Here is an 18,745-nt window from a genome sequence, read left to right as displayed (position 1 = left end):
ATTACATCTTATACAGGGTTAGTTAGATAAATTAATTAACCATATATTAACCATATAAAATATTATATATATATATGAATTATATAATATATTAATTATAATAATTTAATTATACAATATGATTTACAATAGATTAAAATATAATAAATTATAATATATAAATCATATAACACATCAATTAATAATTCTACAGAATCCTACAATATTAACAATTTGACTTTAACCGCTCTAACATTCCGCCCCCCTTGAAAGGATTTTCAATTGGTAATAGTGCGAGTTTGTGGATTGGACGGCGTATTACTCCCTTTGGGGTTTGCACATCAACAACACGAACCAAATTATCTGGACCCCTGATGCAATGCACGATTCGGCCCATCAACCAGCGTAGTGGAGGCATATTGTCTTCATGGATTAGAACCAGAGCCCCCTCGGTGATGTTAGATTGTTCTTCTGTCCATTTGGTGCGTATCTGCAGCTCATTCAGATAGTCTCTAGACCATCTGCGCCAGAAGTGATGTTTGACTGCGGTTATACGAGACCATTTATCAATTAATGAAGTAGCTTCATACTGAGGACTTGGTTCAGATAAAGTTTTGAGCGGCCCACCGATAAGAAAATGTGCTGGCGTTAGCGCTTCATAATCGCTCGGGTCACAAGAATGAGGTGTGATTGGTCGCGAATTTAAGATAGCTTCGATTTCAATCAGTGCTGTTCCAAGCTCCTCAAAGGTGAGTCGAGTATTTGATAGTGTTCGATACAGATGGCCTTTCGCGCTTTTTACAGCCGCTTCCCATAGACCTCCAAAGTGAGGTGCTCGGGGCGGTATAAAATTGAAATTTATGAATTGGTTGCTGCAAAAGGTCTGCAGCATCACTTGATTAGACTTCTCGAAAAACATCCTTTTTAACTCTGCTAGTTTGTTGTTAGCCCCAACGAAGTTTGTGGCGTTATCGCAATAGATGTCTGATGGTAACCCTCGTCTACCGATTAACCTTTTCAGTGCTGCAATAAATGCCTCCGTAGATAAGTCTGACACGTCTAGATGAGCTGCCTTTGTAGACAAACAAACGAACACGGCTATATAGGTCTTATATGGAACCCGTCCCCGAATTCGGAGATACGTTAATATCGGACCGCAAAAATTTACCGCAGTACGCGCGAATGGACGGCTTGGAGTGAGGCGTTCGATTGGGAGATTACCCATCATTTGATTAAGTAGTTTGGGTTTATAACGCACGCAGTGAATACACGAGTGCACGACTCGGCGTGCAATTTCTCGAATATTAATTATCCAGAAGTTTAGTCGAGTAAGGGCAATTAGTGCTTTTGCGCCTGCATGATAGTTGCACAAGTGTATATGCCGAACATAAAGTTCCACAAAATAACAGCCCTTCGGCAACAAAATAGGGTGACGTTGGCCTACTGAGATGTCACTCAGCTCGAGGCGACCTCCCACCTTTAGTAATTGATAACCGAATACATTGTCCAGGAAGGGATTTAGATGCTTTAATGTACCTTCGGCTGGGTTCCCTCGTTGTAGGCGTTGTATATCAATTTCGAAGAATTGCTGTTGGATGACCCAAATAATACAGTGCAATGCCTTTTGTAGCTGAATAGGTTGGAGGGTACATTCTCCGTTCTTCAATTTATTCTTGGTTACATGATAAAAACGCTGTACCTGCGCTATTACTCGTAGCATCTTAGTGTATGAACTATATCTTGACAATACCTGTAATACGTAGTTGTCTTCATTTGTGTTAACGAATACAACCTTTCGCGTCTCTTTATTGACTTCTTCCATATCCAGGTTGTGACATTTCAAATGCGGCCAGTATTTATCAGCGAGTAACAAAAATTCCGGCCCCGTAAACCAACAAGACTCTGATAATTGGCGGATGTTACAGCCGCGCGACACAACATCTGCCGGGTTGGATTGGGTAGGAACGTGTCTCCATTGCCCATTTGCGGTAATATCTTGAATTTCCGCTACTCGATTGCCAACGAATGCAGACAGGGTTGATGAGTGCTGCTTCAACCAATGTAATACAATCTGTGAATCAGTCCAAAAAAACGTTTCACCCTTAAATTGCGCAAATATTGGTTGGACCTTCTGATACAGTTTGGCAAGAAGTAAGGCACCACAGAGTTCTAGTTTAGGTAGCGACTTCCGCTTTATAGGTGCCACACGGGATTTTGCAGTGAATAGCCTGACCGTCACCTTACCTGATGTGTTTTGTGATCGGAGAAATATACAGCAACCATATGCGCGTATTGAAGCGTCACAGAAGCCGTGTACATCAACCTGTTGATAGTTTATGGATAGGCAGTATCTCGGCACCTTAACCGATGAAAGCGTTGTAAGATCTTGAATAAATGTTTTCCAAGCTGAGTGAAGATTTTGAGGGACTGACTCGTCCCAGTCCACACGCAAAAGCCACAATTCTTGCATCATAATTTTTGCTACGAGTATGATCGGTGCTAGTAATCCAAGCGGGTCGAATAATGAAGACGCAAGGGATAAAATGGTGCGTTTTGTTACAATTTGACCTGGTTGCGCATTGAACGAAAATAGGAAAACATCTTGCATTTGGTGCCACTTGATGCCTAGGGCGCTGGTGACTGTATCTGTATCAAGATTCAAACTCTTTGTTGTAGTATCGCTGATGAAGTCATGATGGTTTGAATGCCATTTGTCAAGATCGAAGCAACCCTTCTGTAGAATGGCCGTTAACTGATGTCTGATATTGGTGAGTTGATCAATGGAATCTGCTCCACCTAAGAAGTCGTCGACAAAGAACGATGATTTAATGAGTGCAGCGCCTATTGGGTATTGTGTTTCAAATTTGTCCGCCAAATACTGCAAACTCCTGGTTGCTAGAAAAGGTGCTGATGCAGTACCATAAGTGACTGTATTCAACTCGTAAGTACTAACAGGATCGGACTCCGTATCTCGCCAAAAAATATATTGGAATTTTCGATCTGGTTCATCTATCAGTATCTGTCGGTACATCTTAACAATGTCAGCCGTCAAGGCATATCGGTGCAAACGAAATTGAAGTAGCAACAAATATAACTCCGGCTGAATTGTCGGGCCGACCAGTAGAATATCATTTAATGAACGTTGCGAAGTTGTTGGACATGACGCATCAAAAACCACCCTCAGCTTGGTCGAAGTGCTCGACGGTTTTAAAACACAGTGATGAGGGATATAATAATGTGGTTCGTTGGTTTTCGGAGTCTCAACACGCGTCATGTGTCCGAGCTCTCGATATTGTTTCATGAATTCTTGATAGTCTTGCTTCAGTGCACGATTAGATGACAATCGCCGTTCTACAGAACAAAAACGGCGTAAGGCGATATTGTGTGTCAAACCAAGACAATCTGGCGAATCTTTGAATGGTAACCGAACGACAATTCTTCCCATCGCATTTTGGTGGACCGTTTCACGATATAATGACTCACACGCAACATGTGCTGGTGACCATGACTTTGAAGCCGGTTGCACTTCCTCTATCTTCCACATCATTTCTAATTGATCGGAGACTGTATCTTCAACTGATAATAGGCATTTTGCTGCTGGTGATGCAAATGGCTGACCCTTGTACTTGCCAGATACAATCCATCCTAATAGTGTTTTTTGAAGTACTGGAAGATTTTCACCTAGTTTGATTTGACCGACAGACAAAATATCAAAGAAACTTTCAGCTCCAAGCAAAAGATCAACGCGCTTGGATTTAAAGAATTGCTCATCGGCGAGAGGTGTATTTGGTGGAACCTTCCACGACGATATATCGATTTCAGAACTTGGTTGATATGCGATGTGATTCGTAATACCAAAGTTTAAAGCAAGTTCAAAATTTGAATGACGAGATTTGATTGATGTGAGCGTCTGATACTTAATGTTGGTCAACGAACTACCAATACTGGAAACATGCAACCGATGTTTATGTTTTGCTAAACTAAGCTTCTTTGAAAACTCCTCCGTTATGAAGTTGACCTGAGAGCATGAATCAAGTAAGGCTCTACCCACTTGATAACTTCCCGATGAATCCTTCACTAAAACCAATGCAGTGGCTAGAATTATTTGCTCGGCCGATGACATATTAAGATGGGAATGGCTGGCAACGTTGTCGTTGGGCATAGCAGCGTGTTCTGTGCGTCGTGATGATCCCGCGCTCTTAATATTCGTTGGCAATTGCGAATGATGCAAGAGAGTGTGATGTGGCTTTGCGCAAACCTTACATTTAAACGTTGATGTGCAATTAACCACATGATGGCGTGGCGATAAGCAGTTTATGCAGAGTTTTAGGCTCTTCACCTTTTCAAACCTTTGAACCACCTCCAGTGCCTTAAAACGATGACAATTCTGTATTAGGTGTTCATTGCTGGAACAAAATGAGCAAGAATTGCTAGATGTAGATGCAACAAATGCGTATTGTTTTGAGCGTCTGTTAGTCTTGGAGTTAAGACTATTAGGTTTACGTTGTGATGATGACTGATTGCCGTTTCCACTGTCAAGTGATTCGAGAAACTGGCAATGTCTATCCAACAATTTTGAGCAATCTTCCCAACTGGGTAATGTGTCAAAGTTACGCGATTCATTCCATTTCCTACGTGTAATTGCGTCCGTTTTTTGCATGATTAGCGAGATAAGTAGAGCCTCACATATTTGTTTCTCTGTACCTAGCGAACAGAGTGAACCATACAAAGCGGATGCATTGTTTACCAGACTACGGAGTTGTTGGCTTGACTGACCCGATACTGCTGGTAGATCAAATAGTGTCGCGATATTTTCGGCGAAGATTAGGCTATTATTGTCATAGCGCGATTTAAGCCTATCCAGAGCCTTTGGATAGTTTTCATTCGAAATAGGAAATGCCTGTACTGTCTCTAGAGCTTGACCAGTAAGGCAGTTCAGTAAGTGATTAAATTTTTCAATATTTGTGAGGTATATTTCGCGATCTATGATTTGGAGAAACGAATTAATAAAATTGTTATAATCCGAGTACTTACCACTGAATGTAGGTAATTTTAACAGTGGTAATTTTTTACTTGAGGTGGGCATCATTGCTGTTACGTCTAGCACTGATGCATTGTGGGCCTCTTCCTGCAGTTGAGACATGATTAATACTTTGGTGGAAACGTATAGGTCTTCTAATTCATCTCTAGCTGAGTCAGTTGCATCTAATTTCTCGATCAACGTCTGAAAAGCTAAGATTTGTTTAAAATATGATTCTAAAATACCTAGTCGACATTTCAGTTCTGGTTGTGAGAGCGAATTACTCTTTCCTTTGACGAACGTCTTGATCCTTGAAATGCTCGCTTTCGTCGAGGCTCGCTGTTGTTTTAGTTCTGACAGTTCTGCCGTAGTGGGTGGCTCTGCCGTTGCCATTGGAACAGTTGTAGATACCTAGGAACAGCAAAGGATTTGACGAAGTCGAAAACTCACAATAGCAGCAGCGAACTTTACGAAATTGAACTGTTCTTACGGTGGTTGTTGTCAGACGCGACGTTGACGAACCCGCACACTAACTGATTGGAAGCAAATAATAACCAGTAATCAACAAGTAAAGTTATCTTGTTGTTGTTGTTGTAATTGTTGAACGCGACCTTGATGCAGCCACGAGGTTCTATTTGGCGCTTAGCGGAACCGAAGCCGAGAACCATAGAATGCACAATAGTACACACGTACGATAGTATATAGTATATATGTACAGATGTACGATATTATTAAAGTTAGCACACTTTAGATATATAACCGTTTAGGAGCAATACTCACACGAGCACATTATGGTTACAAATTAACCAAAAACAATAAAAGCGAAAGTATGTACAATCAACAAGTAAAGGTATCTTGTTGTTGTTATTTTAACTGTCGAGCACGACCTTGATGCGGACACGAGATTCTATTTTGAGGTTAGCGAACCTAAACCGAGAACCACCAATTGCACAAGAGTATATACGTACGATAGTACATATGTAATATATATATAGATGTACGATATATTATAATGGTTAGCACACGTTAGCTATATAGCTGGTTAGAAAAAGTATTCACACGCGCACATTAATGGTTACAAATTAACCAAAAACAATAAAAGCGAAAGTATGTACAATCAACAAGTAAAGATATCTTGTTGTTGTGAATTTAACTGTCGAGCGCGATCTTGATGCGGACACGAGGTTCTGTTTTGAGGTTAGCGTACCTAAACCGAGAACCACCAATTGGACAATAGTATATACGTACGATAGTACATATGTAGTATATATAGACGTACGATATATTATAATAGTTAGCACGCGTTAGCTATATAACTGGTTAGAAGAAATATTCACACGCGCACTTTAATGGTTACAAATTAACCAAAAAAAATAAAAGCGAAAGTATGTACAATCAACAAGTAAAGGTATCTTGTTGTTGTAATGTCGAGCGCGATCTTGATGCGGACACGAGGTTCTGTTTTGAGGTTAGCGGACCTAAACCGAGAACCACCAATTGCACAATAGGATATACGTTCGACAGTCCACAGAATAGCCGTGTGGAAGAAATGCACACACGCGTACACTAATGATTACAAACTTAAAGAAAAAATGATTACCACACGTGGGTAATATTTAGATTTTTTAACAAATTGGAGATTAATAACCACTATTAAAATTGCAAAAAGTCCTGTCACGGTCGCCAATGTAAATTATAAGCGTTTTTATAATTGGGTTTTATGATCTTTATTTCAATTTCTTTAACACAATGTAAATTATAAACGTTTTTATAATTGGGTTTTGATTTCATTTAATTTATACAATTGAATTTATACAATTTCGGTAATTGATTGTTTAATCACTTTTTTATGTGTACCCGTGTGTTGACACGTTCGCGATCGAAAAACAAGAGACAGAATCAAACCAACGGAGTTTACTTGCAGCCAAAAAATATAACAATAAAATTTGCTCATCTCGAGCGCAAAAAACAAAAGGCAATAAAACAAGACTTAGAACCGTTGGTTTGATTACATCTTATACAGGGTTAGTTAGATAAATTAATTAACCATATATTAACCATATAAAATATTATATATATATATGAATTATATAATATATTAATTATAATAATTTAATTATACAATATGATTTACAATAGATTAAAATATAATAAATTATAATATATAAATCATATAACACATCAATTAATAATTCTACAGAATCCTACAATATTAACAATTTGACTTTAACCGCTCTAACATTTGTTTAAAGTTAATTGTATTAACTAAGAATAAAATTGGTGTTTATACCTAATTCAGTGACTAAAACTAAAAGAAAACAAAATATAAGACAATGAAGATTTTAAAAAATAAGACAAGACAAGATTTTAAAAAATGTTTAATATAATACAAAATATGTAATAAAATATATAAAAATAAATAAAATACATGGTTTGATATACAAAACGTTTAATATAAACTATTGGGAGATTCGAATATACGAGATCGAAGTACAACAATTGTGGGTCAGAGAAAACAAAATACAACATTGGCGCAGCCGGTACCTGAAAAGGAACTTCTTTTCAACAACCTCTTTTCAACGTGTGAAACATATTACATCGCTCTACGTGGGATACATAACAAAGTTTAATTTTTACATCAATCTACGAGGGATCTTCTCCAAGATGACATCAAACGGAAAAAAATTCTATAAAATCTATGTAAGTGATACAATAATTATTATGTTTAAGTAAACAAACTAGCATGAAAATTTAAATTATTTTATTCAGTAAGCTAGCATGAAAATTTAAGTTGTAAGCTAGCATGAAAATTCATATTATTTTATTCAGTAAGCTAGTTTGAAAATTTAGCCACATAATTTTGGAAATGTGGAAATAAATATTTTAATCATTTTTGGAAATTAGTAAATATTTACATAATTAATTATTTAATATTAAGTGGATATTCAAATATCCAAAGAATTTACATTTTAAGATTTTAAACTTCAGTAAGTTTATGCATTTTTCTATTCTTTATATGGGACTACTATTGACTATCTTTTGGGGGTATTATGAAGTATTCATATTGTTTTATATGCGAGGGGAGAGTTAGGAAGGAAAAGATTGAATCACATTGGAGGATTCATGATAAATTATTAAATAAGGTGAATGATTTAATTGATAGAATTACGGTAGAATCTATTTTAAAAAACAAAGGCGGAGAGTTTCTTTATAATCTAGAGATTAACAAAGTAAAACATTTAGGAAAAGAAGCCACTAGGAAATGGCAACAAAAAATAATAGAGGACTATAATAAAGAATTTTAATTTAATTTATTTTTCCAGTCAAATAAATTTCTGAAAAAATTAATACAAATTCGTACAAAATTTATTATATTTATAAGTTATAAAATATTGCATTAAAGTAAAGTGTGAAAAATATTTTCGCAAACAGAATTTTGGTTTGTTTCTGATGTTTCAAGCAAAGAATTTTTGTTGGTTGGTAAATGTGTTAAATGAATGTTGGTTTTTTATTTCACGACAATTTTTGTTTTTCTGTATGTTTTCTTTCTATGTTGGCTAATAATAAAAAAAAATGCTTAAAGACAATAATTTATAATAATAAAAGTTAGAGATTTTTGTCTGGGGTTTATGATTTTGAGATTTATGTAGTTTATGGTTCAAAATCTGGTTAAAGATTATAAACAAGTTTTTGAATTTTAAATCTATCTATTTTATGAAGTTTTGTTTTAAATACAAAGAAAAATTTCATTCAAACTTCTTATAATAAATTCATAGAAGGAGGAGAAATTAAAATCTTTAGAACAAGAATTATTTAAACTAAAGAAATATTTAACAATTACGTTAAATCAAGCGTGGGACAAACTAGTAGAATTAAATCCAGATAAAGAATTTCTTGAACTAGCTAAAGATTACATAAGACATAATAGGTTGCCAAAAATAGATGAATTAGAATATATAAAAGAACAGATAGAAAAAATTGGAGGAATAAAAACAGCAAAATTACAGAATACATTAGAAGAATTGACAGATGCTAAGTGTGGTTTGGAGTATAAATGCAAACAGCTAGTTCTACAGACAAAAGAATTAACTGCTTTACTTCAAGACGCGGAAAATCAGACTTTAAGTTTGGAAAAAGCACTTCGAAGAGAAGGAAAGTCAGATAAAGACATTACTATATACCTGGAGGGGGACAGTGAATTAGAAAACCAAATTAGGGAAAAGGAAGAAACAATAAAGAAACTCGTGCTACAACTAAGACAGTTAAAATAAGAGCTAGAGCTATTATAAGACGGATCAGGAAATTCAAGGGAAAAAGATATGTAATATCGACGAAAATAAACTAATGACCAAAACAAATATAAGTGATGAAATAACGGAAAAGGGTTCCACAAATAAAAAAGAATTAGAAACTGAACGAAAAATGACGTCCATAAGTGTAATTATGGAAACAGTATTTAAAGTGGTTCCATACTTCGGGGGAACTGAAGACCCGGAGCTAAGGGGTGAGGTACATAAATTTGTAGCTGGTTGCGAACTAGTGCAACAAGCTTTACCTCAAGCTGGAGGTATATTATAAGTTGTGTAAAACAACGGTTAGTAGGCATAGCATATGATAATATTGCTAATAGACCCTACATTACAATAAACGAGTTGTGCGAAGCTGTCAAGCGAACTTATTTAAGGAGGAGAACCCTAGAGCACATCAGAGAAGATTTAGCACACAACAAACAAAGACTGAATGAATCTGCTACCGCTTATGGGGGGCATCTACAGGCTCTACTCCACAAAGCGGAGACACAAATAAAAAATCAAGGGGGTGAAGTGGAAATTCTGTCGCAATTACGAGAGTACAAACACTTAGCTGTCAGGTGTTTCATAAAGGGACTTCGAGACAATAACTTGAAACACCAATTTATTGGATTGGAGAATGACACAATAACTAAACTTGTGGCCATAGCAGAATCAGCGGAAGAACTGTTAGGGGAACATCGATGTAATATTAACATGTCGTTAACGGAAACAAGGTGTGCTTTTTGTAACAAATTAGGACATGGATGAGTGAATTGCCAAGACGACACACACCGTACTGCTTGAATTGTGGTGAATATGGTCATAAGAATGGCCTAAAATGTAGAATTGGTACAATTCATGAGTTAAGTACGAAACAAGTAACATGGGATTTCTGTAAAAAAATAGGGCATGTCTTTTCCAAATGTTTTAAAAAAATTGAATACGTTGTTTTGTAATATTTGTAAAGTAAAGGGTCATGAACAAAATAAGTTATGTAAATTTGTAAATTCAGACAATAGAAATCAACGCCAAATAACAAATAATTACAGTCGTTGGACAAGTAACCAAAATTATTCACAACACAAAAATAGACCACAGAATAATCAAGTGAGCAGTAGCTCTGGAGGTGAAAAAATTAAATGTTTTAGATGTGGAAAAGAAGGGCATATGGCAAAAGCTTGCCGAGTAACGCCACCTACTCAGCAGGGAAACTCCAACCGGCCCAGTCTAAGACGCTAGACTGGAATGCCGAAAAACAAAGAAAGATAAATATTACACAAAAAAGGGAACCAGCATGAGAAGTAAAATTTAAAGTCCATATGAATGTATTAGAAAAAAAGAAAGAAAATAAATCAACCATAATATAAGCAAAAGAATCTCATAACTTGAAAGTAAATAGCATAAAGTTAACAAATACGGCAAATGATACATATAAGAAATTTAAAGAACAATTATCAAAGGAATGTAAGAAATATTTGGGAATTATTGTAATACAAGTACTGATTATACGTATGTTAATAATGTTAGTTTTTTCAACACTCTGGGAGCAGTTGTAAATCAATGAAGATTGGATGTATCAGAATTTCCGAATACCACGGGTTACGGGAACGAATTACAATACAATGGACGGTATTAGTCAATCGTTCGATGATGCCTATATAGAAGTACGTTGTAAACAGGCAGTGGGCAATAAATTGTTACTTCTAGTGGATTCCGGAGCTGATACATGTTTGATAAAGTCCGAAGCGTTATTAAATAAAGCAGATATAAATAAACGCAATACAAATTGACTGATAGGAGCCTTTGGTGGTAACATAAGTACATTGGGTACAGTAAAAATAGAGCATGGGGAATTTACTGAGTTAAAATTCAACATGCATGTAGTTCCATTGGGAAGCCAGATACCAGCAGATGGATTAATGGGAAGAGATGAACTATAGAACCGTTCAACAATGGATACAATTGAAAAGGTGTTAAAATTTCATGATAATAAGAAAGAAGTGGCAGTTTTACCTCTGGTAGACAGTGGAGATCACGGTCGGATTTGTATAACAGAATATATCACGATCCCACCTAGATCTACAATGGTAGTGCCAATAAAGATAGCACCTAAAGAAGGAACAGTAATTGTTTATAAAAAAGAAATTTTGCTAAAGGTTTACTCAGGAGAATGCTTAACTAAAGTAATAAATGATATATGCTACGTAAAAATTTTAAATGCAAATAGTTATTCTGTTAAAATTGATACAGAAATTGAGTTAGAGGGTAGTGATATGTCTAATTATGATGAATACAGGCTACCAAATGTCAATTTAAATAAGGAAATTGATATGGATGAACGTTATGAGTTGCTATTAGAAACAGTAAATTTGGACAAGAATTTAAATACAGAGGATAGAAGGCTGATAACAAAAACAATTGAAGAATATAATGATGTGTTTCATTTACCAGGAGATAGACTTACATACACTTCTGTGTTGACACATGAGATCCCAACAGAGCCAAGTCAGACACCAATAAATCAACGCCAATATAGATTACCAGAAACACTTAAAGAAGAGATAAAAAAACAAGTCAATAAAATGCTGGAGAAGGGAATTATAACCAAAAGCAAGTCACAATGGAATTCACCAATAATTTTAGTAACTAAAAAACCTGGTACAGATGGAAAAAAGAAATGAAGTTTGGTGGTAGATTTCAGAAAAATAAATGAAAAAACCATCAAACAAGTTTTTCCAATTCCGAGAATAGATGAGATCTTGGATCAGTTAGGATGCAGTAGATATTTTACGACTTTGGATTTAGCTAGTGGCTATCACCAAGTGATAGTTGACGGCAAAGTCAGAGAAAAAACAGCATTTAGTACAGGACTTGGTCATTTTGAATTTCGATGTATGCCGTTTGGACTGACGGGAGCACCCGCAACGTTTCAGCGCATAATGAATAGCATTCTCACAGGACTCCAGGAAATGGATTGTTTTGTATATCTGGACGATATAGTAATATACGGCAGTAATTTAGAAGAACATGACAAACGATTTAGGAATGTATTACAAGCACTTCGGGAAAACAATTTAAAGCTACAAACTGAGAAATGTCAACTATTAAGGAGAGAAGTCGTATATTTAGGACATAAGTGTTCAGACAAAGGAGTGATACCAGACCCGGAGAAAACAAAATGTGTTACAGCCATCCCAGTACCTAGAAATGTAAAAGACCTGCAATCATTTTTAGGTCTAATAAATAACTATAGAAATTTTATTCCACAAGCCGCTCAGGTTTCTTTATCATTAAACAAATTACTGAGGAAAGGGGAAAAGTTCGAATGCAATGAAAAATGTCAAAAAGCAATGGACCAGTTGAAAGCAGCAGTAAGCAGTCCACCAATTTTACAGTATCCAGATTTTTTAAAAGAATTTTTGTTAACAACGGATGCTAGTAATGAAGCATTAGGGGCAGTACTATCCCAAGGAGAAGTTGGATCAGACTTACCCATTTACTTCGCAAGCCGTGCTCTCAGCAATACTGAAAAAAGATACTCAACTATAGAGAAAGAATTACTTGCTATAGTATGGGCAACACGAAATTTCAGATCATATATGCTGGGAAGACATTTTAAAATATATACGGACCATAAGCCATTACGTGGAATTGCTAACTTGAAAGATCAAGATACGCGACTGGGAAGATTTCGTTTGAAGCTACTAGAATACGATTTCGAGATTTTTTTATGAGCCGGGAAAGACTCTTAAAAATGCGGATGCTTTGAGTAGACTTCCAATAGCGGTTATAACAAGGGGTAAAGCAAAAGAGGCGGAACTTGCAAAAAACTCAAGTACAATTTCAGTAGACAACCAAGAGGAAATAGAGAATTCGATAGCACATACACATGAAGACTTTGCAGTGTACTTAACAAATAAAAAAGACATTCAGAAAGTTTTGAATAAATTTCATGATTCACCAATAGGAGGTCATAAAGGGGTAACTAAAACTTATCTCCGAATAAGAAAGCAATTCAAGTGGGAAGGCATGCAAAGACAAATAAAAGAATACACAACAGCTTGTCATAAATGCCAAAAGAACAAAAGCTCAAAAGTGGAGAGATTACCACTGATTTTAACTGACACGCCCCACAGACCGTTTGATAAAGTATTCATGGATATGGTAGGTCCATTACCGACTACGGAAAGTGGGAATAAACTGATCTTGACTTTTCAAGATGATTTCTCAAAATATCTAATATGTATTGCGTTACCAGATGCAGACGCCTCAACGGTGGCGAGAAAGTTTTTTAATGAAATTATCGCAAAGTTTAATATTCCTAAAGTTTTAATTACGGATAATGGAACGAATTTTACATCAAAGCTTTTCAAAGAAACATGAAAAATTCTAGATATTAAAAAACTTTAAACTACACCCTATCATGCACGGGCAAACGGAGCTCTAGAACGTAGTCATAGACCTTTAGCAGAGTTCCTGAGGAATATTGTGAAAAAAGATGGGTCAAATTGGGATGCGTGGTTACAACATGCAATGCATGTACATAATAATACAATGTAAACAAACACCTACTAAAACGCTATTTGGTTTTGAATTCGAGATACCAATAAGTTTAAAGCTATAGCCAACTCCAGTTTATAATTATGACGATTATTCCAAACTGTTAAAATATCAAATACAACGGTCACATGAATTAGTAAGAACCATAAAATAGTTAAAGGAAGAGAAAAAGAGTACTATGATAAAGGAACAAAAAATAGAATGTTCAAAATAGGGGAAAAAGTGTGGTTGAAAAACCCGAATAGAAAAAATAAATTTTCGCCTATATGGGATGGTCCTTTCCAAATTACAGAAATACCTACTTCCATAAACACGAAAATAATTATAAAGGGTAGAGAAAAGATTTTTCACAATAAACTTTTAAAACTACATAAGACATAGTTAGAACTAGCCCTAAGAATTATAGTACTCAACAAATTTTAAAGCTATTTTATTTTTTCTACAGTTATTTTTCACCGTAATAGTATTGATAAATTCCGAATTGTATGTGGAGAAGATAGAAACGAATTTGGGATATACCGAGATCAACGTTGGAACAACCGAGATTGTCAGTAAATACAATTACATTTTACACACAATAGACCCATACGAAATTGGACAGTTGTTAGAAAGTTTTAAATATACAGTGAATAGAACAAATAAACATACAGGTTACAGAACATTGATAGAGTTAGAAATTACCTTAACAGAAAATATGTAGTAGTAGTAGTAGTATTCTTTTTATTAAATATAGGTTATATTTACATTTACAAAATTAACATTTTCAATAATTTATAATATATAAAACATAAATATTATAAATAATTATAAGAAAAATAATAAGAAAAACCTAACTTCATTTACATAGTATCTAATTTATCCTTATACGATTATGGCATTCGCCGTCAATCGGGGGTTTGGATTTGTGTTTACGAACTTCAGCTTATGAGAGTTAAAATGCCTCTAATATAATATTTTCTCTATAACGAGACGCCGTTTTCACATAGATCGATAACATATGCCAGTTTTCACCATTTAGCAGCCTCATTAATTCGTTAATATCCAACGTTTGTTTTCCAAAATAATTTACCCGTAGCTCCATTAAAATTGGACATTTACTAAGAAAATGTATTACATCTTCCTTTTCTCCAGTATTGCACAGCGTGCATCTCGGGTCTAACGAGTTCATATAGGGAGCGCTGTTGAGCTTTAACAGTTCTCCTCGAGTTTTGAAAATATATCCAATTGCTTCAGCACTAAAACGATCTGCGAAGTAACTGTTGTTGCCTAAGTCAAAATTAAGTTGCCTGTGTAAAACACGAGTTAAGCTTTGTCGACTTTCTGCTACGAACTTTTCTCTAAACGCAATACCGATTTTTACTAATATATTTTGCTGCCACTGCTTCCACGAATGTATGTTATCGATTATCAGCGGTTCACGGTGAACCGATGCTAGTTCAGTCCACGTTTTAAAACAGTGACTCTTCTCCTGCATTAGAGATATAGCTAATATTTTAGGTAACCGCGAGCTTTCCATGTTGCAAATTTTTAACATATACTTGAAGTGGATTTCTAAAGTGTACAAGTACAGAGGTGACAATCCAGTCTCCAAATAAATCATTTGGTTGGATGTGTTAAGCGGTAATCTCCATATTTTGTTTACAAAAAATCGTAAAAGTTTTTCAACTTCCTCATATTGTAGCACTCCCCATACCTGAGCCGCATAGCACATTATTGATCTAGTAGTAGATTCATAGAGTTGAAATTTTGTTTTGAACGGTATATCTTTATTTTCAAATATATTTTTCCAAGAGCAGTTAATAGCTTTTTTAGCTTCTCTCAATTTTTCAGTTAAATGTCTATTAAATGTAGCATTATAATACATCCATGTTCCAAGATACTTGTATTCCTTAACTATTTCTACATTTTTTCCGCCTAATGTCCATACTTCTTCATTTGTATACCGCCTGTGATGCTTTTTAAATACTAGTGCTTTTGATTTTTCAATATTAATTGTTAATCCCCATAGCTAACAGTAACTGTGTAGCTCATTTATCATAATTTGTAAACAATTGGGACTTTCTGCTAGGAGAACGATGTCATCTGCATACAAAAGAGCTTTAATATTTACACCATTTATAAATGCGCCTCCAGATAGATGTGTAACCACATCGTCTATATAAATTGAGAACAGAATCGGACTGAGTACGCAACCTTGTTTAACTCCTGAATCAGTAGCAAACCACTCTGACAAGTGATCCCCATCCCATACAGCAGCACGATTTTCGGTATATAAACTGGATAGAACATTGATAAATTTGGTGGACATGCCAATACTACTGAGTTTATAAAATAAAGCGTTTCTGTTTACTGAATCAAACGCTGCTTTGAAGTCGACGAAAAATACATATAGCTTTTTTCCTTTTTCCGTATACTGCTTGGCTATACTTGTAAGACAAAAAATATTATCAATTGTTGAGTATCCTTTCCTAAATCCTGCCTGGTATTCACTGAGTAAATTATATTCTGCTACCCAAGCCTTTAGCCTTTCAAGAAGGATTCCTGTGAATAATTTGACAGTGGAGTTTAAAAAGGAAATGCCTCTATAATTATTCGCAATCTGCGGGTTTCCCTTTTTAAAGAGCGGATAAATGATTGCAGTTTTAAAGTCTTTAGGTGTTGTTCCGGCATCTAATATTTTGTTAAAAACCATTACTAACTTTGCGATAAAATTTGACGGTGCATTTTTATAATACTCTATGGGGATTCTGTCTTCTCCCGGCGCTTTATTTGACTTGCTGTTTCTTAAAATTTTATTAATTTCTTCTGTAGTGATTACATTATCCAACAAATCTATTTTAATATTTGATAAGGCGAAACTAAATGCATACCCAACTTGAACATTCAATAGCGTTGAGAAGTAACATGACAACTGGGTAGAATTTAACTCTGTACTTTTGGTGAACTTTTGTCCATTTAATTTTCGCAACATATTCCAATACGTTTTGCTATCATTAACTGATCTTAAGGAGTTAGCTAACTCCGAGTAATATAAATTTTTTTTACGTTTACAAAGTAATTTAAACTCTTTATTTGCACGTGTATATAACTGTCGGACTTCCACTTCTTCATGCCGCTTTGCAGTGTGAAGTAAATAAAATGATCGCTTTCGTGCTGACTCGCATTCTGCATCATACCATGCTTGCTTATATATTCTTTGTAAGTGTTTTGGTTGTATGGGTTGTGCCGCTCTTTTAATGCAATGAGATAACAATTCAATTCCATTTTCAGCTGTTAGTTGGTTGTCTTCCATTAAAAATAACTTGTGCTCTAAATTTAGCGCAAACTTATATGTATTTCGATCTGACCATAACAGCTTGGGGAGTAATTTTAATTCCACCTGTTCTGGGTTTCTGAAAAACTGACCCGAGACATTTACTTCTATTGGCATATGGTCTGAGTAAATTAAATCGACAACTTTAAAGTTTTTGACTAATTGCCACCATAGTCCTTTAATTAAGCAGTAATCTATTACAGAACGACCATTATTTCTTACATAAGTAAATTCACCGAAGCTGTCGCTATCTGTTCTGCCATTTACTACAGATAGGCCGAAATTTTCACACATTTCACACAGTTTTTTCCCCTTATTATCGCATATACTGTCCCTCGAAGTTCTGCTTTCTCTTAGCATCTGCAGAGTATACGGATTATGTTCGTAAACTTGCTTATCACCAATTCTTGCATTAAGATCACCAACAATCATAACATTTTCTAGTCCAGCATCAGTGAGGAAATCATGAAAGTTCTCAAAATCGCTTTCCCAATTATTGCAGTTTATATATACTGGCACAATGTGTTAGTCGTGGTTAATTTAACAAGTGTTCTTCTACCGGACTCGATAAAGTTAGCTTTATTTGTAAAATGTGTTTGTTTCTTTATTGCATATAGTTCACCTCCACTGGCTCTACCGCAAATATTTGTTCTTTTAGCAGGTATCCATTCTATAATATAATTATGTAACTTTCTTACTACTTCTTCTAATTTTTCTTCTAAAAATGTTTCAAATAAAAATATAATATCGAATGAACAAATATATTCGTAAAATTGGCTGTGTAAGGTTTTATTTTTTAGACCGGCTACATTATATGATAATATGTTCAGATTAAAGCTGCCCTGTAATGCTGACTCGTCGTTGAAATCTACGGAATGTTTAATTTTAGAAACTTTTTTAATTTTATTTGGCTGTGTTGTTTGGCATTTTTTTACTGTGCAAAAGCTTTCCGAAATATTTACCAGTTTTTTGGATTTATTTTATTGTACAGTTCAATATAATTCGTACATATATTTTTTACCTTAGTACCATATAAAATTTGCAAAGCAGCACCCGCATCTTCATTATTGTTCATTAACTTGTTATTTCTGTCCCACCTAAACCATTTATTTCCTATCCGTATTTTATCGTCTCTAACGGCAACGCGGTGTTTCGTACTTACTTGCAATATTTGCTTGTTTAATTCCAGCATAATTCTTTTATTCTGCTGTTTTTCGAACGTCGAACGTTTTATGTATACCGGACTTCTATCTATAGGTTGTAATTTTTGTTTATAAAAATTATTTACCGATAGTTTTTCATTTTCCAAATGAAAAATGTCCTGAAATTTTTCAATTATCCGATGCAATTCGGATTCAGCTTTTGGATCTATTGAGGAAGTATTAATATTTTTCAGTATTTGCTTGAATCGGTTACGTTTAGTGAATTTTTGTGTACATTGTACAACATTGTAGTTACTTAGTGGTTCTATTTCACACTGTATATTTACTAAATCGACATCGTAGTCGTTTGTATTTAGTACTTTTATGTGAGCTATCCCCTTTGCTGGTATTATAGTATTCGCTATGAATACTCCAGTGG

At 35.0% G+C, this 18,745-nt stretch overlaps 1 protein-coding gene across 1 annotated transcript in view; it reads right to left on the bottom strand.

Moving 5' to 3' along the window:
• The window catches only part of LOC119682944, a 5,647-nt gene extending 255 nt beyond the window's left edge, over positions 1 to 5,392 (bottom strand). Inside the window, exons 1-3 of the mRNA XM_038096522.1 lie at positions 5,053 to 5,392; positions 3,700 to 4,962; positions 234 to 3,624 (exon numbers count right to left, since the gene is read on the bottom strand). Of these exons, the coding sequence (XP_037952450.1) occupies positions 234 to 3,624; positions 3,700 to 4,962; positions 5,053 to 5,392 (4,994 nt within the window). The remainder of the gene's footprint in view (positions 1 to 233; positions 3,625 to 3,699; positions 4,963 to 5,052) is intronic.
• Positions 5,393 to 18,745: the final 13,353 nt, after the last annotated feature.

This window comes from Teleopsis dalmanni, chromosome 1, assembly GCF_002237135.1.
Source record: "Teleopsis dalmanni isolate 2A chromosome 1, ASM223713v2, whole genome shotgun sequence".
Taxonomy (NCBI): Eukaryota; Metazoa; Arthropoda; class Insecta; order Diptera; family Diopsidae; genus Teleopsis; species Teleopsis dalmanni.
Note: the sequence above shows the minus strand (reverse complement) of the source record. Positions and strands in the feature narration are given on the sequence as shown.